At 41.0% G+C, this 23,021-nt stretch overlaps 1 protein-coding gene across 6 annotated transcripts; it reads right to left on the bottom strand.

The window, feature by feature from the left end:
- snap91b (synaptosome associated protein 91b) lies at window positions 1–22,764 on the bottom strand. 6 transcript variants are annotated; one of them, XM_046373234.1, is made up of 23 exons: window positions 22,092–22,763; window positions 21,702–21,977; window positions 15,492–15,634; window positions 15,083–15,158; window positions 14,259–14,361; window positions 13,991–14,084; window positions 13,793–13,904; window positions 13,596–13,702; window positions 13,434–13,475; window positions 12,859–12,932; window positions 12,602–12,607; window positions 12,029–12,041; window positions 11,807–11,937; window positions 11,112–11,185; window positions 10,836–10,850; window positions 10,072–10,242; window positions 8,819–8,917; window positions 6,193–6,258; window positions 4,677–4,763; window positions 3,601–3,662; window positions 2,434–2,511; window positions 2,209–2,320; window positions 2–1,469 (listed from the first exon to the last, which is right to left on the bottom strand). In XM_046373234.1, exons 2-22 carry the CDS (start codon window positions 21,829–21,831, stop codon window positions 2,234–2,236), a joined length of 1,770 nt encoding a protein of 589 aa, XP_046229190.1. In that variant the 5' UTR covers window positions 21,832–21,977; window positions 22,092–22,763; the 3' UTR covers window positions 2–1,469; window positions 2,209–2,233. The 6 variants fall into 6 exon arrangements, with proteins under 6 accessions (XP_046229191.1, XP_046229190.1, XP_046229193.1 ...); XM_046373237.1 differs by having other exon boundaries at window positions 4,677–4,748; XM_046373238.1 differs by having other exon boundaries at window positions 3–1,469; window positions 3,631–3,662; window positions 22,092–22,762.
- Window positions 22,765–23,021: the final 257 nt, after the last annotated feature.

The raw sequence follows: 23,021 nt of genomic DNA, 5'->3' as shown, positions 1-23,021 counted from the left end.
GATGCCATCCATAATAACCCCCCCACCCAAATAAATAAATAAATAAACAAAACAAAAAACACAACAATACAGCCTTCATATGAATACTTAGCAAACATTATTTATCCACATTCTTTTTGTTGTTATGTGACATGGTCATCTTTATTTTTCGTTCAACACTTTGTTAATGTCACAATGGATTAAGATACAGTCACTTTTGGAAATAAACAACACACAGAACATCCAGCGTATACTTGAGTGCTTTACAGTGAGAGCCCTCGAGACTTCCAGTGACAGTACACGAACAAGTGTACCGACTGCTGCTGCGTCACAAATGACCCAGCGAAGACTGAGGCCGCATTCCAATCACATACACAAATGCTTCCTCGTCTCTTGGATTTCCACCCTAACATTAAGTCATCTTGTGTGGACACCAGGACGAGAAAAGGAGCTCTGAGAGTTTTAGAATGCATCCCAGATTAAACTGTGGCATGCTATGATGCAGTATCACTCCACATCAGCAGAGGGCGTAACAGTAAACACTTGGGGGCAAAGTTTCCATTCAATACTGCCTCTGATTACAGGCTGGTAGGTATGTACAAGGAAGGCAGAATTTTTTTTGTTTACTTGTCTTTACTTTATTCAGCCATGTAATTTGACATAACTGAAAATACATGATACTTTTTTCCTCACTAAATAAAGATTAAATAAAATATGTATAATCTATCATTTAAAACAGTCTAAATGCATATGTCAATTTGAACACAGTTCACAATTTTTTGCATGTTTCATACAATCTCTAAAAAAAACCCCAAAACATAAAGTAAATATGAACCTGAACACAGTTTTGATGTGTTTGATGCAAAATGTTCTTCATTTTGACTAAGAATTATTCTCAAGGAACTTGAAGCAGACAGGTGGGAGACTGGACGGCCAAGCAAATATAGGTACAACCAAGTTCTTAATGACATAAACATCTCAGTATTAGTTTGGACAACAGGTGTAGTGGGAGTAGGGGTTGGCCAGTGGAGATACACACACCGAACACAGTCCACGTTTAACAACACGGCCCTAGTCTGGGAGATGCGCAAAGAATCCAACATTTATCCACCATTCCAAGTCAGCTGATACGCAGAAATCCAGAATGAATTTAAATACACATTTATAATTTTTTTGGTTCATTTTTCCATGGTATATTAAGTAAAGGTTAACACTGAATTACACACACACCCACACACACATAAACAGAATTTTGTTTTTCTGTATCTAGGGTTCACATTCACAGTTGTGCTACAACATTAGATAGAGGGCAGAAGGTAGGGGGTGGGAAGGGGCAGGTTACTTTAGGGGCCGTGGCCCGTAGGATGTCGGAGGGCAAAGTTCGAAGATGTAATCGCTGGTTGGCTGAAAGGGCTGGGGCATTATGGAAGGGAAGGCAGTAAGGAAGTGCAGACATCCACATCCACAGAGCTCCAGACACAATGACAAACCTGCAGAGGAGGGAGAGAGAGAATCAAACGTGATTTTAAAAAAGTGTTCTCAGTGGAAATAGCTGAAGTCTGATTGTACATACACTGAGAAGAGAGACAGAGAAGATGATTCACAAACATTCATTCAAATCTGATGAATGAAAATGTCTCTCAGCTGTTCAATATCAAAACTGTCCCTCACATCACTTACACTGGTAATAACACTAATGCACTGGTTCCCACACTTTTTGGTTTGTGATATCTCAGAAGGGCTTTCCAGCAGTTTATTGTGACATTTCCATTAGATTGAAGGACTTGCAAGAGATAGAAGAAATGGTCAAAACTGAAGCAGCACAGGGTAAGATTTCCTCTCTTTTAGTCAGTATCAGTATCACCTAAAATCATATCCCATGTTTCTGATAATGTACCTAGTAGTATCTTTTCACTTCCTGGTAAATTCCCATGTCCTTCAAAGTGGACACCTGAAGTTTGTAATGCAGATTCCTGTTATACATTTTTATGATAAGTAAACTATCTGTCACTCCCTTGAATGTTGTGACACTTCAGCTTTTTCTTCTGAACCGAAGGTTGGGAGCATCACATTCAGGGTGTATTAATCCTGTTAGCTAGTCAAGAATGCAGGATTAAACATGGCCCCCATGTGGCATAGATGACACTGCTCCATAACCTTTGGTATGACATGACATGATCTCAGCTCTTAAATTTAGTTTGTAGCTTTCTTTTATCTAATTCTACATACCTTGGGGGTTTACGGGTGAATCAGTCTACATGAAGTCCTTAATGTTGAGGTCATCCAGAGCATTCCTTGGTGGTGGAGGCTTTCTGGGGCTCTGGGCTACTCCGGGAGACATCTGCAGACATATTTACTTTTCTCACTTAAAACTCATCTTGTCAGAGCAGCTGTAACCTTTATATATGAAACAGTCATGAATGCGTAAAATCTGTTTAAGCGTGAATGTGTTACCGGTGCTCCGGGAGTCGCTCCTGTCGCAGGGAAGCCTGGCCTCACCATGGGCATCATGGGAGCTCCTGGTGCCCCCGGCTTACACAGAAAAAAAAGGAAAAGGAGACAGTAAGATACACTGTCGGTTGTCTGATGGGTGTGAGGGCCACCTAAAGGGTTTATTGTCCATCAATGTCCAGTAATGTCCACACTGGTTCAAGGACATTACTAGACCATACTGGACAGGTGGTCTTACCATGCTGAAGCTGGGGTAAGTCCCCATAAAAGGAGGGACACCCATGGATACAGTCTAAAGATGTGGAGGGGAGGGAGAGGAGGAGTTGGGATGTTACTACACTACATGAACGACAGACACACATACAAACACTGCAAAACGTCACACAAACATAAATTAAAAACAATGCATGAAAGATTTTTAGCAACACACACCAGTACTGAAGAAGACAAAAATCTGGCACACAACAAATACAATAAAAAATAAATAATAAAAAACACGACACAACAAAAGCCCTGGACTTAAGCCCATGTAGCTCATAGTAGTTCATGTTTGATTGGTACATGCACAAGGATATAGAGAGCAGATGGGAAGCTTTTTACAGGTAGCCTTTAGTTGAGAATGTCTTTACTGCTGCTGGCAAAATGACAACTGAAACATTTGTAAGAAGCCAATGTGTGAGAACTGAGTTTATGTATGAAGGGTATGATCAAGTGGCTTGCCTGGAGTCCGACAGGCTTAAAAAAATATATAAACTCAAGAGAAAATGAAGAAGCTGTTTCCAAGCAACAGCTTCTTAATTTGGCACTATCATTTGCCACTTCATCACTCTCCAGAAGATATTCCAGAAATTATTTTGTAGCACAGTGCATGTTGAAATTGTCTGAATTTTTCCCTAAGTTTGGACGAGTTTCTAAACACCAGTGTATATGTGCTTTATTGTAGGTTCTGTGAGATGTTCCATTTAAAAAATACACTGGTAAATTTGCTTTTTAAGTTTGCTGTAAGTCTTGTTTGCTTTCTACATTGCCACCCCTCTCAGCTTCCAAGGTCTGTGGATAGACCTGGAACCTGGAGAGCCAGATGAAGGCAATGCTTGTGATTGCTGCTGTTCCCTGTCTTTTGCTGCCATGCGGCTCCACTCCATGCTATTAGACACAGACAACATTTACCATGGGAGCACCCCAACATGGGGGAGCTACCTGAGGGGCCGCTGAGGTTCCCATTGTGAGATCTGAAATAAAGAAAAGCCGAGAGACAGAGAGAGACGTACTGCAAAATCACTGCTTTCATGTACTGACATTACTAATACCACATAGGATAACTACAGTTTTGGCTTACAAAAAAACTTACAAAGTACACTCAATACCAATCTCGTATCTCTTGGAATTGAAGTATGGATCTGAAGCCAGGAGGCAATTAGCTTAGCTTAGCATAAAAACTGGACACAGGAAGCCGGACTCTCACCAAAAACATGAATACTGGCACCTCCAAAGGTTACTAATTAACAAACAGTATCCTGTTATTTTTTATGTGCACAAAAAGAGAAATTCATGAACACAGTTTTCAGTTGGGCAGCTATTTCATGGCGAACTTTGGACAGAGCCAGGCTAGCTGCTTTCAGTATCTATGTTAAGATAAGCCAATTCCTACAGTCTCCTTAACTCCGTGCTTAAAGGAATAGTTTGGTATCTACACTTATTTCCAGATTTATACCACCATCACTCTTAAATCAGGGGTTCAGCCAGCAATCAGTTAACCTAGTTTAGCACAGTTGTCAAATAACAGGCCAACAAAATCTGTCAATCACAGCCACTGAAGCTCACTATTTATTATTTCTTATACAATTACTGCGAAACAGTCAAAATGACAATTGGCCAGTTTTTGCCTGTTTTTTGCAAGTTATTCATTGGCTCTGAGCGGTTGCCATCATTTCTCCTCTAGAAAATAATGAATTGTCGTTTTTATACTTGGGTTATGGGACAGAATCTAGACAAGATATACTGTGTAATTAATGAGCATTAGATGTGCTGGTCGGTTATTGTTTCCTCCTTTTTCCAGTATTTATGCTAAATTTCCCAGCTTTTGGCTAATGCTTCACTGAGTGGTAAGATATTATAATATTAATAAGTGTGTTTCCTGAATGTCAAACTATTCCTTTAATGCACAAAGATAAGAGTGGCATCAGTCTTCTCGTCTAACCACATTAACTACAATATGGCTTTAGTTAATCTAAATAACTACTTACTACTTGCCATGTTAGCCATGGAGGTGTCAACATCACCCGCCTGAGGGGTCACAGTGGGCTTCATTACATCACCTAGTCCATCAAATACTGCAGAAGGGAGCAAGGACGGGAAGGGGAAAGGAAGGAGAGGAGGGGAGAGGGAGGGAAGTATTATCATCCTTCAATGCAAGCAATCCTCACACTCTGTCAGCAGCATCCTCCTTACTACTGGGGATTACTGTTCTCCATAACAACGGAGAAAAGAGAGGAGCTACAGAGCAGGCTTATATCATGAAATAAGAAACTGAACAACATTTATGGCAAATAGTAAAATAACCAATTTCAGTGTATTCAGATCATGATGAATAGTTTAGTGCCAGCTAAAATTTATATATGCTGCAAATTACCTTCATAACAACATGCACAGTGTCAAGAATACATCTTCAGTGCTTGTTGATATGTATATATTGTTGTATGTGTGTGATTGCTGCAGAAATTATGATGAGTGCAAAAGCACTACAGCAAGAGTGAAGCTTTAATTACTAAAGAAGCACTGAATAATTCTACTAATTCACACGCTCTTAAAAACCATCAAGCATCTGGTGGTGGAAGGGGACAATGCAGCTGAGCTTGCCTTGCACCACTGCAATGCAGCAATGCACTGTGGGAAATTAGCGTGTTAAAGAGCAAGTAAACTCACCCAATCAAATGGCAGGAAGCAAGCAATGAGCCAGCCCAAGAGTCAGATGGAAAGAGTGAGTGAGAGGAAAAGAGAGCAAGACAGAGAGAGAGAGAGGAAAGTAAAAAAAAAAATAAAATAAAAAGCACAGATGCCAGAGAGAGAAAAAAACGTAATGAGGTTTTAAAGGAGCGGATGACAACGAAACCGTTAGAGTTTATTACATGGATGAAAGAGAGGGGAAAGAAAGAGTTAAGCCTTAAAGCAACTGGTATTGCAGACCATCAGTTACATAACAGGAAGACCAGTGGCACAGAATGGGAGACCATATACAGTTGTGAAAGGTGGGGAAGATGGCAGGAATTTTCTGAAGACCAATGACGGCAGCAAAGTGAGGCAATCCAATAATGATGTTAACATGGTCGTATACGGACAGTTTGAATCCTTGGGGTATCAGCAGCAACTTTACTTTAACAGTGAACCAGTGACAAACAACCAAAGAATAACACCTAAGATTATAATTGTGCAACAATTCAGGACTGGGTGAAACAATGAGAAAATGAATTTAAATAGAAATTGCAGAAATGTCAATTAGCTATTTCATTAACTATTACCACAGTTAATAGAAACAATGACTAATAAATCAATTTCCACAAAAAATCATTTTGCCACACTGTTAAAGGAAGACTTAAAGGAAGATGTCATTAAAGTGGTTCTGAAATACACAATATTATAAGGGCAATAACAAGGCAGCATGCACTGAATTTAATATACTTCTGTGAAATGTCTGCAACATGTTGGTATTCCCTCCACTGTACACACTGTGCATGCAGATTTTCACATTTCAGTGAGTTTTACCTGACATGAGCTCAGCTCCGGGGGCTGCAGGAGCAGCAGCAGCTGTGGCATCTCCACCTGTGGACTCTGGCAGGTCAATCCAAAGAAATACACCAAACCATACCGTGCCAGGTCACAGCAGGTTTAGCCATTCCCATCGCAGCATAAGGGCAAAGAAGGGGTAATAGTCAGCCTTCGGCTTCACACTGCTAATGTCAAACAAAGTGCTCAGAGTTAGACAGGAATTCTGAAAGTATGAATACTGAAATACAGATACATTTAAATAAACCAGGAAAAATTGCTTTTGTTATGTAAAACACACTCACACATGTATATATACACACATGCATTTTCAAATACATGTATGTCCATACAATATATAGTTAATATCTATGTTCTCGCTCCTTCTTTCCCACTGAATACAAATCAGCAAGCTTCTTTGTGCCAATGATGTCACAGCAACTTTGAATAAAGACACTAATTCAAGTAAAAAAAAAAAAAAAAAAAAAAAATCAGTTTGTACTTTATAAATAATTCAACTATTCTAGCATGACTAAGCTTCATCTCAGGTATCTGCTTGTAATACTTTCATGACTGATCCACACAGAAACAATTCCTGATATCTGCAAGTACCGACATCAAAAAATAATGGGACTAACCCATAGGAAGAGTACAATATGCAACAACGCAAGTACCCTGACCCTGTTTCCCACTTTCTACTCTTCTGATGATGCATTCATGAACAGCTACATCAGAGTGAGGGCAGGCAGTCATGTGATTTACCCACCACCAAACAGGTTCATGACAGCTCCGGTGTCAGTTTTGTGTGGGGGTGCGGAGGGCAGGATGGGGGCTGGGGAGCTGAACACATCTGCTGAGGAGATGGTGAAGGTGGAGATGGTGTTTAGAGCCCAAACACACACACACACAAACTAACTATGGACTGTAATTCATTATAATACATGTTTATCAGCAGTCACTGCAGTGCACACAGTACATGCTGAAATAGGAAAGGAGGCGAAGGAGGTAAGAGTGGCTTATTAGCTAAGTAGCTTTTAGCTGACCCATATGAGAGCAAACTCATTTCCTTTTTTGATCAAAGTTAAGGACAAAGCTGAGCAACAGACAAGGCAAGGCAGGATATGAGAGTGAGAGCGCACCATGCGCACCGAGATGGCAGAATATAGGCGCAACAGTGTACCTGCTGTGAATATGTCAACACTGGGAGCAGGCTCTGCTTTGGTGAAGCTTTTGTCTGGCATGGAATCAAACAGATCTACAAACACATGTGCACCCAGAGGCAGCAATTTTAAAATATTCACTTTAAAAATTGTAACGATGCTCACACACAGCAGCCAAGTTCAACTGAAACAGGCCCTCAATATGTGCACGATAGTCTGATGAAATCAATGAGGAAGGATATAAAGAGAGGATGACAAGCAGCATCAGACAAGGAAATTACATGCTAACTGATATGAATAAGAGCACAAGGTATTCAGATGAATCAGACTACACATGCTCTCTGAAATTTACCGCTGAAGAGGTCAGTCGCCGGGCTGGAGGCACTGGGGTCAATGGGACCTGAAATGGTTGCAGTGGTGGTGATGGTGCAGGAGGTGGAGGAGAAGAACGGTGATGGGGAAGGGGAGGGGGATGTTTGGGATACCACAGAGCTAAAACAGGCATCCAGTGAATTATTATTCTCCACTGTCGTCATGCCAAAAAGGTCTAGACCTGAAGACACACCTGCTGCTGCATTGGTGCTACCTTCAGTGGGAGCAAAGGGGTCTTTGGAGAAGGGGGGGGGTGACACATGGAGGGGGAATGTTAGACAATGAGCTTAATACAAAAGAGAAGAGATACATGTGATAAATGTGCTGATAATGATGAAAATGAAGTTTCAACATGAAAGCTGAAGGGCAAGAAAATAAAAGAGGAGCCTGTGCAGCACTTCAACACACTCCTGCTGTCAGCTGAAAATCTAAAAATAGCATGTGTGATGGAAAAAAAAAAATCACAAACAAATGAAAGGACTATTCAACACCTTCACAGCACCAAAGCAACAAACCACAACTAAAACTAGTCAACTGCCATAGGGATACTCCTCCGTAACAGAAAATGTACAAATCTCAAGATGCCAAATGATAAGTAAGATTCATCTTCAATTGCCATGGTAACAACAATAGCACTGTCGAGACGCCAGCAGTGATGAACAGCAAATCTGTACGCCCACTGTCCCTGCACAAAGCCTTGGAGTGAATCCCTGATTAAAGCTTGAGACCAACAAGTAATTCACACATACACAAACAGGCTTGTAGGCTATTATACATTTGTTCTTTCACCAAAATGGCACTGCAACCAGTGGTGGAACAACAATTCACGTCCTTTACTTAATTGGGGTAATTGGCCTTTATGGACACTATGGACAATCCCATGTACTATCCACATGGGCCTCTAATATAAATATTGGCCATGGAAATAAAGGAACAGCATAATTATTGCACTGAAGTGTAGAGCGAATTCAACTGTAGGTATTTTATACCAGCAGTACACAAAGTGGGAGTACATATGTACTTCCATTCCCACCACTGACTCAAACTCACTCAGACAATCAGATGCACACATGGACAGATTTTCAGTCACCCACCAGCTCCAGCGTTGGCGCCTGGGGTGGACGTGGCGGCAGCACCACCTTCAGCTGCAGCTGCAGAGGCCTCAGCGGCAGGAGCAGGTGTTGCAAAGGCATCTTAGGTTCACACAAACCCCATCAGATGACAAAGATGCCCAGAGAGACAGAGACAGATGAAGAAATAAAGATGAAAAGTGAAAATAAGGAGTCCCGAAACATGAGGAAGAAAAGAGCATCAGATAACATAAGCTTAGAGCATTTAAGTAGGAAGCAGAAAATAATCAGCACCTGTTACACTTATAAATACCAAAAGAAACTATAGCTTACATCACTGATATCAGACATTAATGACTGACAGGTGAATGGACGAATGGGAATAGAGACAGGAGGCACTTCAGCAAGGATTAATCTACGGCACAAAGAGCAGACTAAGCCTGACATCTACAAGTGTTACAGCTGCCGTCTGTGGCTGTAGCCATGTGACAGGGTTTGACAGAATTGCTTTTCATTGAGGTAAAAGAAAAGCATGGCTGTCTATCAAACAAAGACGCACGTGGAGAATGAGTGTAGAGCAGTATGTTTATGTGCAGGCCAAAGGTGACTGTATGGCTGTACATAATTACATAATGCAGAAATGTCTGTGAGTTTGTGCAGGAGTAATGTGTCATTGTGCTTGTTTATGTATGTTATCATCCAAGGATCTATTTTGTATGGAGCCTCAAAGTGATTGTGGTTCATTATATAAATAATTCTAAAGTAAACAATCATATAAATAAATTGCATAATATTGATAAATGAACCAAGATTTTTAGTCTGTGTACTGTATTTACAGCAGCAGGCTCTAATTTGTTGATTCAGAATAACTCCAGCATCACTGTTTCTCTAGCTAACAGGAGCTAACTGGCTAACTCAGGCAGAAGTTGTACTGGCACGGTACTGGCTCTTTTATGCAGCTCATTCATGTGGCTGTTTAGGTCAGAATTATTCATTTATTTATAACTGAATACTTTTCTATGCATACGAAGCAATATATGATAGCTGAAAATGATGGTGGCGTGCATCAATGCATCATTAAGACTTGACTGTTTTTGATGATGCAACGTTGTTAGCAGATTACAGACAATATCAGTGAGGAATCAGAAAAGTTCTGCCGACATACTGTGCGTGTTTGAGCATGCAGTTGTCTTTGTGTTATCATATTGTGTGATGGTTTTAGGGTCGAGCTTCCCAGAGTGATTCTTTCGTAGAGAATTTTCTGGAAGCCCACTGACCTCCCAACAGATCCATGTTGGTGGCGCCAGGGGAGGTGGCGGCTGCTGTGCTAGTGGGAGGAGCTAGAGAGACTCCAGGTTCTGCCGCTGCAGGAGTGGGCGTTGCTGCTGCAGGGGAGGGGGCGGGCTCTGCCGTGAGGGTGGGTTCAGATAGCAAGGAATCGCCCATTTCTGCGAGTACCAATGGGGTGTTCGGAATCCCCAAAGAAAGGTACCAAAATAAACCCCAAAAGAGCAACCAAAATAACCAGTTGAATCACCGTTGTAGCAGTGAACAGAAGCAAGTGAAAACAAAGGTCCAATTCAAAACAAGCCCAATTAAAGAATTTTGGAATTGAGTGAAAAAAAAAAAAAAAAATCAAAATTTTTAACAAAATTAAAGTTGTAAATTTAACACCATCCGATCATACCCAACAAATGAAAAACAACCAACCAAATTAGCCCCCATAACCAAAAACAGACAATGGAGCATGTTGAGGGACGGGAGAGGGAAGGCAGAGAGAAACAAAGAGACTACTCAGACTAAAGAGAACAGCTTGAGGAGACAAACAGGGAGGTAACAATATGACATTTGTACATTACAGTCTATCTTTACACATAATTTGGATTAAAACACAAATATAATTTCCAGGTTACTTCAATTTCTGAATAGCGTTTCCTCAGAAAGGAAGTCAGTTACATCGAGGTATCCTGGAGGATGATTTCAGACTACACTACTCTAGACTAGAGGCTGGAGATGAGGTGAAGAGTAGATTGACACTCACCTGATCCAAGAAGATCTGTGGACACAGAAAACAAGAGAAGAAGGACAAGGCATGTTATTTCAAGTCTAATGGATGTTCCTATAGATTGCATTATTTTACTCTCCTAAAGAGAAGTTGATTCCTTTTCTGTTAATGAAATCTAATGTACATGCTCACTTCTCAGAAAATTTAGTTTACTTGATTTCTTGACTTTCATGGTCATATACTGTAAAGACTAGAAACTTAATTTGTATTGTTTCAGGTGATTCAGCACCTGAAGGGAAAGAGGTGACTTACCTCCCCAAGACGTGGGGGCAGCTGATGGTGCTGAGGGACCAGAGGAGGACAGTGGATCCAGGTCCAACAAGGAACTGGAGAATGAGGCAGAGACATAGAAAACAGCATTCAATTCACCACCCTTGGCACAAGGTAATTCTTTAACATCTTTTGTGCCTATAGCACCTGGTTGCACAAAGTCTAAGGCCATGCTGTGAGGTTGTACTCGGGGACTGCAGTGCTTTGAACTAAATGCTAACACATTTTAAATTAGATTGTTAACATGCTATTAAATGCTATAAATATGTCAGCCTCATGGCACTCAAGGAAAAGTCAGAGGATCACCAGAGTCAGTAGGATTCAGGTTCCGGGAATTATGAATATTTGTATAAATTTCACAGCAATGCATCCAATAATTGTTGAGATGCTAGCATGGCTAAAAATAAGACATTCAAAAGCAGAAACTTTTAGGGTCTATCACATACTTAATATTTCAAATAAGGTTCAAATAATTGTTCAAATAAAAGTCCAAACAAATTACCATTGTAATCTTTCTGATCCTTATCCATTACTGCAAAACAAACTCTTAAGCATAGTCTTCAATAATTGCAAGGACCAGTTACAGCCAATTTTTTTTTTTTTTTTGGTTTGTTTCTTTTTTAATTTTCAGAATCACAGAAAGGCGGAGAATAGAGAGGAAGTAAACAGATGCTTACTCTTCAGCTGGCTCAGGAGCGGCGGCGGCAGCGGCGGCGGCACTGTCCCCAGGAGGAGGCTGCAGTGCGGGAACAGCATTTGAAGATTTGGCTGGGGTCGATGTTGGAGACACATTGTTTGTCGGAGATCCCTGGAAGAGTGACAGAGAAGACGTCCTTCAGCAGCGCATCAGACTGGAGCAGCTCAACAAAAATATAGACTGTTGTGAATATGCGTCTCACCTTTGTTGGAGATCTGAAAGAGTGAAGGAGTAGAAGGAATTGTTAGTGCTTTGGCTTGATACAGACAGATCTGTGGGACTCTGGCAGAAAACTATTTGATGGATCTTTTTTTTTTGCGTCATGTGTGATCATATGAAGAGATCATTTCCAAAGCAGCAATATACCAATTTACAAAAGAAATCATCTGATGCTTCCAATTGTTTCACTGGTATGTTTAATTTTCTGCTAATAACTTTAGCTAATAGCTTAAGCTTTGGAAAAAAAACTCCTCATACACTGATTCACATTACATCTCAGTATGTGATCATAGACATGAGGTGATCCAAACATGTGTATCTCTCAGCGTTCACACATGTAATCACACTAATACACACATCTCCACATGTAAACCTAGTTAATGCTCTGGTGCAAAAAAGTGGATTATGTTTCTATTCACATGGAGATCACCTGCATACTGTAATTCCCATGTGAATAATGTGTAAGTTTACCTGCAGGGAAAATGACATTAAAAAAAAATATGCTAAAGTTTTCTAAGTTAGTCGACTCTGATCAAAACACACAGTATATGCTCACCCTTCACTGATGATTCCAATGAACATAAAGGGGGATAAAAGAGAGGAAGGGTTAAAGGAAATGATAGAAATAGACCACTTGTTTAGACCTTCTACCAACATTTTTCAGTTGTTTTGTTTTTGTTTTTGTTTGTTTGTTTTGTGACAACATGAAAAACAAAAAAGGAATTTCTCAGCTCTCAACTGTTATTTTAATTTTTCTAATCTGGCCTCATACTGAGATTAAGGAGCATCCAAAATGAAAATAAAATTTCTTACCCCTTCTTTCCACCTTTTGTATCCTCTAGACCATTCATGTGTGTTTCCAGACTCTCCAGGATACTGCTGGGAGCCTGACAAAAAAAAATCAAAACCAGAGTAATCAATACATAATCATTTCCACTTATCTCCTACACTGTTAATGTCAGGTTGTGCTTTACATCCATATTTACTAAAAAAGGTGGTAGAAATTGAGAGCAACTTTGGAAAATCTCACTGCAATCGTCTCATGCATGTACAGTATTAACACACACACTTTTGTCTGTCCTAAATTGAACTAGAAACAACACGCCTGCACTCCATCCTGTAAACAGGCACTCAGATGGGGAACCCTGTGTTACCGGGTCCTCGAGAGGATGAAAAGGACAGTCTTCATCGTCTGAGTCTGCTAGATCCACCACTACCCCCGGGTGGAGACACTGGGCAGGGAGATTATGGTGGGTGAGTCGCGATTGTTTCTGTGTGTGTGTGTGTGTGTGTGCGCGCGCATGCACATATGTGTGTGTCAGGTGGGATGGGTGACGTTAATGTGCACAACATTATCCAGGAGAGAAATACAGTATGTGTTAACGTACGTAGTTGATGTCAGGAATGTCGTTTTTGTCAACTCCAACTGTCTGTTAGAGGAAACAAAAGAGTTTAAAATTAGCATTACCACACATTACAGTCTTGTTTGATAAGATGACGTATGTAGATCGTCATGGAGGTCGTATTAGGAGCTGTTGGTTGTTCCTTACCTCAGCTAGCTTCATGAATTCTCCAATCTTTGTCACCCTGGTCAGGAACCTCTTGTAGATCTCCAACGCCTCCTTACAGTCACTCTTCTTCATCTTGAAGTATTTCTCTAAGATCACAAGAGGTTTGGTTTAGATTCACTGAGATCCATGTTTACATCTTTGAGGTGTCTATCAAGATGTCCTCATGGACTACTGACCTAATAGGTTGATGATTCCATCATTGTAGGATGCAAACAGTTTGACCAAGTCCTTGAAGAGAAGCATAAATGCAGCATTGATGATGCCATTGTTCAGCTCCTTGGGATGAACCTGAGAGGGGAAAGAGAAGTGAAACATGTGTCTTGTGACGCTGTACAGTTCTGTCAAATAAATGTAGAAGTCAACATCTGACTCACATCAAACTCCAGGAGTGTGTCAATCTGAGTCTGCAGAACAGGCATGCCTTTCAACAGCTTCTCAGTGGTCATGGTCCTCATCACGCCCTCCGCACTGAAAGAATATAACAGATCATTAGATGCTCCATGAGGTTAAGAACAGAGAAAACAGACAACAAAGAGTTAAATTCCAGAATGATAAGAGATATAAAGATAAACTGTTTAGGCAGTCAAGGGGCCTTTATGAGTCCTATAAGCACAGCCTCTCTGAACATCATGTTTGACATACCCTTTCTTGACTCTGGTGAAATCAAAAGCCATCTGACGGTAAGCGAAGGCTTTCTCGTTCAGATATCGTCCATACCGTCTGATGAATGTAGACATGTCATAGCCTAAACAGAACATCGATGTCAGAAAACAGGCAGGGTTCTTTTTTTTTTCTTGAGTTCTTTTGATGAGTTGAACCGTTGTTTCAAGGAAAAACCTTAAAAGATAATGAGCCTTAAAAACCATAAATGTGTATCCCACAATTTATGAAACTCATCTAAAACCATTGGCAGCAGCTGATTTGTTATTTGTTACAACCATTATCACGTCAACAAATTCTCTGCATGTGCTGGGTAACAGCTATCTGCACAAAAGGCTGAAAAAAGACCAGCACACTGCTGTTTTGAGACTAATTTCTTCTTTTAATATTCTACATTGACATGACAACATTTTGATCACAAATGGTAAATTTTTGGGACAAAAAATGCATTTCATTATTTATTTATTTTTTTGGCAATCCAAATTAAGACTGGAGATTGATTTTGTCATAGATTTGTTTAACCATAACCAAAGCCTACAAATGTGTCTAAGCAATATTATAAATAAGACAAAAGGCAATCCAGTATATAAAAATGCAATCTTGTGTTTGAAAATGGGAGCCTAATTTCACAAGAGACAGAAATGCAGGCATGTGTTTGCATGCATGTGTGCCCATGTATGAGTGTGTGTGTGCAGTTACATGTGTTTGATCATGTCCAGCTCCTCCTATTTGCCAGATGGCTCCCTTTAAATTCATCTTTTCTCATTTCCTCGTTGCATTGCCAGTTATTGTGATATTGTTCTTACCGTGAGAGCCGGTTTTGTCGATGAAGTTGCTGAGGTTGAACAGGGAGGTCCTGGAAGCCAAGTACTGAATGAATCTCTGAGAAAGAGAAGGAAGTGGCAGGAAGGACACAGAGTAGACACCTATAAACACCTATAATTGGTATTTTTATTGCTGTACATTTTTTATGGTATTGCAGTTTTTATGAAAGTGATTCCATGGCTGACTGCTCACACACTGAACACACAGGACTTTATTTCATGAGCAACTGATCAAAACCCAAACCCACACGGCACTCAAAATTAGCAGCAACTAATTAAAAACATTATATGTATAGTATAACGATATATATGTGTATTGAATTAAACTGGATGTAAGCTTCAACCAAATTGCACCAGATGTGATGGATCCAACTGGGTCTCAACCACTAACCTCGTTGCCATGGACACACATATGATGAGTGGTGACGAGAGCCTTGAAGACGACCACCCAGCTGGCATTGGTGGCTCGCTCAAACAGTGTATCAGCCATCTGAGGGATGTTTACGTTGGTGGTATTGGTGGCTGACACGAGGTCTGCAACACAGCCACAAAGAAACATCATAAGTCCTTCCATCAGTCTTTCAAAGCTTTATTAAAACTTGGAGTGCTGATGAGATTAAGTGGTCTTCTCGATAGGGAGATTTCAGACAAAACGGTATGTAAAAGGAGAGTCATGGCTAGTTTAACTTTAGACAAATGCCTACTTAATTTCAACTGTTCTGATTTGACTTTGATTAAGTAAGTAGGCAGAGTTGCTCCAGACACCCATGAGAATATTAAGTCGGGACAAAGACCTGATGTACATACAAAATGATGTTGGTGCATGAGCGCTCTCTCTCTCTCTCTCACACACACACACACACTGACTGTGCAGAAAGAGAGAAAAATGCTTTGTCAGCTCTCTCTGGGTGCCAGTTCAGACACTGAGAAAGACAGAGAGGTCTCCAGCAGTGAGTGTCCAAATTGTTGCATCAGCACAGGGTTGAATATGAGGCGTCCAGAAGCAGTGAGGCATTTAAATAACTTAATCTGTGTTACACTGCTCGGGTATTGATAATAATACAGCCACTGCCATTGCTATACTCATTTCACTGTTTTATTCTAGACAAATAATTTATAGATAGGAAGGCTCTCACAATGTCAGATTTTCATAAGACAATTACACTATATGGACAAAAGTATCCAGACAATCCTCTTTATGGGGCTGTTTTTCAGGGGTCAGGTTCAGCCCCTTATTCAAAATACATTCAGTTCACAATTACAGTAATGAGTAATCAGGTTTATTGCCCTCGGTGTTCAAGGAATTTGCCTTCGTCCTATGTCTAATACAGCAGACACAGTTTGTGTGTACCTGAAGGACAATTCACTAAATTTACTATGTGTAAAATGTACTTTACAGCATGAATTTATTTCATGCTGGACAAGTGGACACATTTTACAAATCAGAACAAAGTTTGTGGAAAAAGATGCTGCCTCAATTTGTATGTAGAGCACACACACCACTTAACAGCCAAAATAACTGGCAACCATCAAACACTTTTTTCAATAAATAAACAACAACAACTGTTTTATTTGTTCTTTGTCTGACGTGGGAGTTTCACATTAGATACTGGGGTTTACTGTCCACAGAGAGAATGAGAGAGAGAGAGAGTCTGGTAGACAGATGGCCACAGAAACATCATGCAAATATAAAAAGAGAGTGAGGGAATTCAGTGGGCCAAAGGAACTCCTTGTGAACAGGTGATATTATATATCTAAAGAAGGTGATATATAGGTGATATATCTAAAGAAGTACACTGCAGAATGTTTTGTCCTAAAACACAAACAGTATGTAACATAAATGGATAAATGGACATGCAGTATATTTTATATAATATGGCACAAAGAGAACAGAACAACTTTCTTCAATTCTAAAACATGACAGATATTTTAAATGCATCTTTGAGTCCATCCTGCAGACACTGATGGCGGAGCAGCCAGGGCAGGAGTGTGTGTACCCATACAGAGTGCCAGAGAGGAATGAAGCAAATATTGGCAGACACTTCTGATAATGGAAGGAGGGGAAGGCCACCATATTGAACACGCCTTCCCTTGAGCAGGTAGATACCAAACTGACAACCAGACCAAAAATACATCAAGGTGACAAGCAAGAGAGGGACAGGAAGGAAGAAAAAGAGCAAGACACTCAAGAAAGCCACAGGGAGTCTGCCAAGAAGCACTGATGTAGACATGAATGTGTAATACATGAAGAGACATTAGAGCAGCGGGGCTGCTCAAGGTCATAAGAGGGTGGCAGGCTGGACAAGAGGGCTGGGGGTTAGGGTGGTTGTGGGCTGTCGTTGTAAACAGATTATTACTAATCACTGGCCCTGGTCTTTGTATGGTGGATGTCTCACTGCCCATCCCCCAGACAGCACTCATACATGCACACCTGTCTTGACGCCACCCGTTTCATCAGTGACACGTCACTTTTATCAGCTTTTTGTCAACTACTCCTGTCGCTGTCAGTCAGCATGTTTTGATCCTCCTAGTATAAAACGCAAAAGAGAATAAATGCCTTTTGTATTATCAAACTAAAAATAAAAGACACTTGAATATAAAGCCAGCGGTAAACAGCGTTCCTCTTCTGATCTTTGCATAAATAATTATTCTCCAGTCCATGTGTGCAGCTTGACCAGATGGTGACAGCCACTGTGGCATCCCTGATGGTGGCTGATGTCTTGAGTTGCAGTGACATCAATCATTTTTCCCACTATGGCTGCAACACCTCTTCCCCACTTTAGTGTTGTTTTATTTTTCATTCCTCTGGTTTTACTCTATTTTTCTGTTCCTCATTTAGCCTCACTTCTGTGTGAAACAGCTGAAGGCGACTCCCCTGCAGCCTTTTCAAATGACACACACAAAGAGAGAGTGACGTGGTCCACAATGGCTGAAATGCGATTATATAATATTATCATGTCACTGGCACAGCTATAAGTTAATATTCATACTAGCATGATGAACACGATGCTGTTCACCACCATTCTGACTTACGGCTCATAACAGCCCAAAAACACTCTGTATGTACATGTATCTGTTTGATGTGTTGCCATACAAAGCTCATCGCTTGTTATAATCCATTTTTTCTGTTGTGATATCATCACCTGAAACAAACACACACTGACATACAAGTGTGTGTCTCTAATGAGGATTGACTGAGCTAAATAAAGGCTCTTACGGTAATCCAGGGCCCACAGGAGAGCTCTAATAATGAACTGTGAAGCCTCATACTGTGCGAGTGTGTGTTGGTGTGTGACAGTGTCTGTCTTTTTCTTGTCCAAGTCCTGTCTGCTATAATCATTCTTATAGTTACACAACAAGATACTCGAGTACTAGCCAGAATATTCCACATTAAATTAAACATTAAATTTAAGACACGTGTTAAGGTTATGTTGATCTAATTCATGTCCTGACAGACCTTTTCAGGTGTTTCACACCAATTTACATCTTGTGTCCAAAAAACACTCCTTTGTTCGTTCATTCATTGCTCGCTATAATATGCAATACTTTATAGGGTGCAAAAAATTGGGATTTACCCAAGTGCAGAGTTGGACAATGTTAATATTCGTTTGTATTTAATGGGAACTCAAGCAAACCAAATAACAGACAGTCAGTGCACTCTTTAAGGGGGATATAAGGGGGGATGTTTTCAGACAGAGCTCTTAATTTGTGTGACCCTAATAACTCACACTGATGTTTCTCAGGTGACATTGTGATGTAAAGATGTTTAACTGTGTTAAACCACCCACCCCTGGGCAGAACTCGAGTTATGGACTTAGTAGAGAAATCCTAGAACGAATACTTGCTTGCTTGCTGAGTGATAGATGGGAAGATCAATACCACCCTCCCTCCTATGCTAACTATAGGAATACAGCCAGCAGCCTTGGTAGCTTAGCTTAGCATAAATACTGGAAACAGGTCTGGAAGCAGCACAATACACCAACCAGCACCTCCAAGGTTCACTGAACGCGTTATAGCTCATAGTAACAGCAAAACTTCAGGAAGTTACTATTCCAAGGAAAAACATAGTCTGGCACATAACCAGACACTTTTACACTCTTTAAAGGATAAAGATACTTGTTAATTAATAAACTTGAGAGGTGCTGCTGATAGATTTTGCTACCTTCAGATGGAGCTAGGCTTGCTGTCTCCCTCTGTTTCCAGCCAGGCTAATTTAGCAAGCTACTGGCTGTAGCTTCATATTTGGTGAACAGATATGAAGAGTGGTATCAATCTTCTCATCTTTCAGCAAGAAAGCAAATAAGAATAAAATTATTCATTTAAGTTAGTTTAATATCAATGAGACATACAGAGATGCTCGCTGTTGCTCCAGCAGTTTGCTGATACTCTGCTATATGCTCATGTACATGTGGTCATCAGTTTCTTGCTCAGGGCAGTACATTGTATTGTCTACTTTCAACATGACCTCAGATGAAGTTAAATCTTTGCCCTTTTGATATTTACCTGACCTTACATGGACTACATGTTCTCAACACATTTGAAACACATGCCCTCCAGTTTTCCACTACATGTCCTGTGTCTATACAGAGAACATGACTAAATAAACTGGAATATGAATGTTTTATATGTTTATATGTACGTTTTACAGCTTATAGGAATCACACACATCTGCCACCTGGATTTCTTTCCCTGCTCTGTGGATCTCAGTCTACAAGAAATCAAATGTGGGCATCCAAGCCTAAAGAAAATGAGATATTTGCCCTCCACATAACTCCTGCATACTCATACTACTTTTGCAGCTTTGAATTTGTTGCTGAATCATAGGTCAAAAGACGCCTCTGACACACCCCAGGCTGTTCATCTAATATATTTTGCCATGTACAGAAAACAGTAATGGCCACTTGTTAGAATAAACATTTAGTCATTGCAACACCATCACAAATACATTCAGAAACACTCATCATTCACTGTACTGGTTCTGTTAAGGAAGCACGCATTTATCATGTTGTCCCTGACAGGCTTGTCATTTGTCTTCTTCCTTCTCACAATCTCTCTCTGTCCTTATGGTGCCACCCCCTGACACTCTCAATCTGTTGCCATAGCAACTTTCACCGCCATCCCCACCACCACCACCTTCACCAATAGCACACTCCCACATCCACCCCAAGGGTCATCGACCGTGTCACTATCACAAAAGGATAGATACAACTTACAGACTAATCTCTGTCTATCATCAAATATAGGCAAAAAATAGGAGGCTTTTACTGGTACATTTCAGTGATTATTTTGCAGTTACTTATAGTCCTTGACTTTCTTTTTTCAGCCTAGTCTATATCATTTGACTGTACTAAGTGCACAGTGTCCATTTCTAGAAAAGTCTTGCGGGTCTGGGTGAAAAAGTTTATTAGTTTTTTGGTGTTAGCACAGTGGCCTACATACAAGATGCTTGTTGATCTGCCCTAGAAAGGGATAACCTCACAGACTAAAAACCTCATGGAAGACAATGTGCAAATATTAAACAAGATCATCTTATGAATAAAGTGTATAAGAGGTGAGGAGGTCTACTGCAGCTGGAGAAAGATCACATGACTATGTATCACTGTTAGTTTGCTCAACAGCTCCTTAATAACAACTATGTACAGTCTATAGTAAAGGACACAGAAAACAGACATCAGAGAGTGAAGTGAAGATGCAATCGTCTCGCAGTCTAGCTTTAGCATTGTCACCTTTGGCTGTGTAAATAATGCAAGGCAGTCATTGGCTGATTATTAAATTATTCAACAGGGGACCAGATCACAAGATATAAGGTCCAGGCCCAAGACACAGGGACCTACTGTCCAGTGGCCACACACAGACAGACAGACGCAGACAGACATAAAAAGAAAAGACATGCAGAGCCGATCAGACCACCAGTGTTCTGTATGCAGTGCCACGCCACTGCTTTGGTCTGACTCAGTATTTGTGGTAGATGACAGTGATTAATCATAATTTGTCATAAGGTAGCCCCTGCTGTCATCTGTAGCTGTGTCAATAAAGCTGTGAGGTTTGATAATTTTATTCAGCTGTGACTTACAGACAAAATGAAACCCAAACAGGTCTCTTTGCATGCTGTTCGGTCAGCATCCTAGCTTGTAATTTACATTTTAATTTATTATGTCTGCACAGAACACACCTTTCAGTATCCAGATTTGCGGGCCCTCTGCATTTTGGTTTACTGTGAAGTTAAGGAAAGTTGCCCTTGCAGGACTGCAGAGAAAGGGAATGCAATTCTCTCTCTCTGAGGATGACTGCAGTTTACCTTAAAATATATGACATTTTCTTTCTCCCTTTCTACTCTCCCCTTCTCACTGTCTCTGGGTTTCCATCATCTTTACTGGAAGCTGACACAAAGGGTCACCAGATGGGTCATCACTGTGGCCACATCAATTCATTATGGCACCACACCCTTATGAGCAAAGAGAATTATGACTGGTCGTAATGATGTGATAGCTTTTGTGGTCGTGGTGGCATGTGTTCTGGGTGGATGGCTCGGGTGTATGCAGCCTGTTAGTCTAGGTCCTGTAAAGCTAGCCCAATGCAGTACAGAGGAAGAAGGACTTACACTCCAGGTGCTTTTTCTTGGGCGCCATCACTTCATGAGTGGTGGCTTTGCAGACAGCACGGGCCATATCTGATCCCGTTAGCTGGTATTGCGCAGCGGCAATGCGATCCGTGAGCGTTTGCCCCGACATTTTCTCTCCGTTCAATCGACCACCTAAGTAATGTTTTTCAGCAGAGGACGATGGAAGAAATTTAGGGTATGAATATAACCCAGCGGCTTCCCAGTGGTTCAGTGAGCGGCGCTTTCCTCTTCCTCGGTTGATAGGCCTGTGACCTTCTGTGTGGGCGGAAAAAACACACAAAATGAGCTCAGCTCAGTATATAAATTTTATTGCCGCATCAAATCGCTCGGTCACGTTGTAAATATTCGTGGGGACGTGAGTAGACTTACGCAAGGTTGTGAATTCCCCTCGGCTCGTCCTGTTTAAGTCCTCCAACCGTTCAGTTCAGCACCCTGGACAGCTAATGCCACTCGGTTATGTAACACTCAGCTGGCAATGAAAGCTATTTTCTCACCCCGCAGCAATTACTTAGAAAACAGGCCAATGAAAAAATGCGGTGCACGCTCTGAGTGTCCAAAAATATTCTTGGAAAATTACGGAATCAACACCCCATAGATCGGTGAATTATCCAGTTTGGAGGGAGCTTCGAGTTTTTCCATCCGCACCACGTCAGTGGATTGGAAAAAAAAGCTTTCAAAATAGGAGAGGAACCCGCAATGTGCCCCTCAGTTGTCGGACTGCGGTGTTTCTTTCCTGTCTGATCTATCCGTTTCGGCTCTGAAGCACCGCTTCGGATGCTGTGGTCCTCTCTTCAGATCGACAGAAATTGCGCACCGCTCGCCGGTGGTGTCGCCAATACTGCGCAGCGCAAGATGCTCGGGAAGAGGAAGGTAGAAAAGAATTTCCTTTACTCCTTCCCCCAGTCTTATGTTTATTTATTTAGCTTATCTATATGTCCATCTAGAATCTCCTCCCCCAGCGAGCGCTTGAACAGGGTTGGATGACACACGTCGCATCCCACATGTCTTAAAGGGGAGTCGACATGGGGGTCAGTGTGCACAAACTCATAGGCTATCACTATGCGCCAAAGGGTTAATATACGAGCGTGACTGTGTCTTATGCGCTTCTGCTTGTTGGCTATGCATCACACAGGTCTGCACGCACAGCATGCAGAGTGACAGATGATGAAGGTGAAACATTTTCTGGTAGATAAGTAGACCCAAATATGCTTTAGATTTGTGGTTATGATCAGGTAGCCTAATAGCCTAGTAGCTCCGTGTTGTATTTTGGCCCACAGTTCTGTTAATAGACAACCAAAC

The sequence above is a fragment of the Scatophagus argus genome, chromosome 19 (genome assembly GCF_020382885.2).
Source record: "Scatophagus argus isolate fScaArg1 chromosome 19, fScaArg1.pri, whole genome shotgun sequence".
NCBI lineage: Eukaryota > Metazoa > Chordata > Actinopteri > Scatophagidae > Scatophagus > Scatophagus argus.
This window is presented reverse-complemented; position numbering and strand designations above follow the sequence as displayed.

Excerpts from the sequence above, each read along its gene's own strand:
- snap91b (XM_046373234.1), bottom strand. The coding sequence starts at position 21,831 with ATGTCGGGGCAAACGCTCACGGATCGCATTGCCGCTGCGCAATACCAG. Across the intron at positions 14,362-15,082 it reads CGACAAAACCGGCTCTCACG|GCTATGACATGTCTACATTC; the intron begins GTAAGAACAATA and ends TGTTCTGTTTAG. Across the intron at positions 11,186-11,806 it reads GCTCCTGAGCCAGCTGAAGA|TTCCTTGTTGGACCTGGATC; the intron begins GTAAGCATCTGT and ends CTCATTCTCCAG.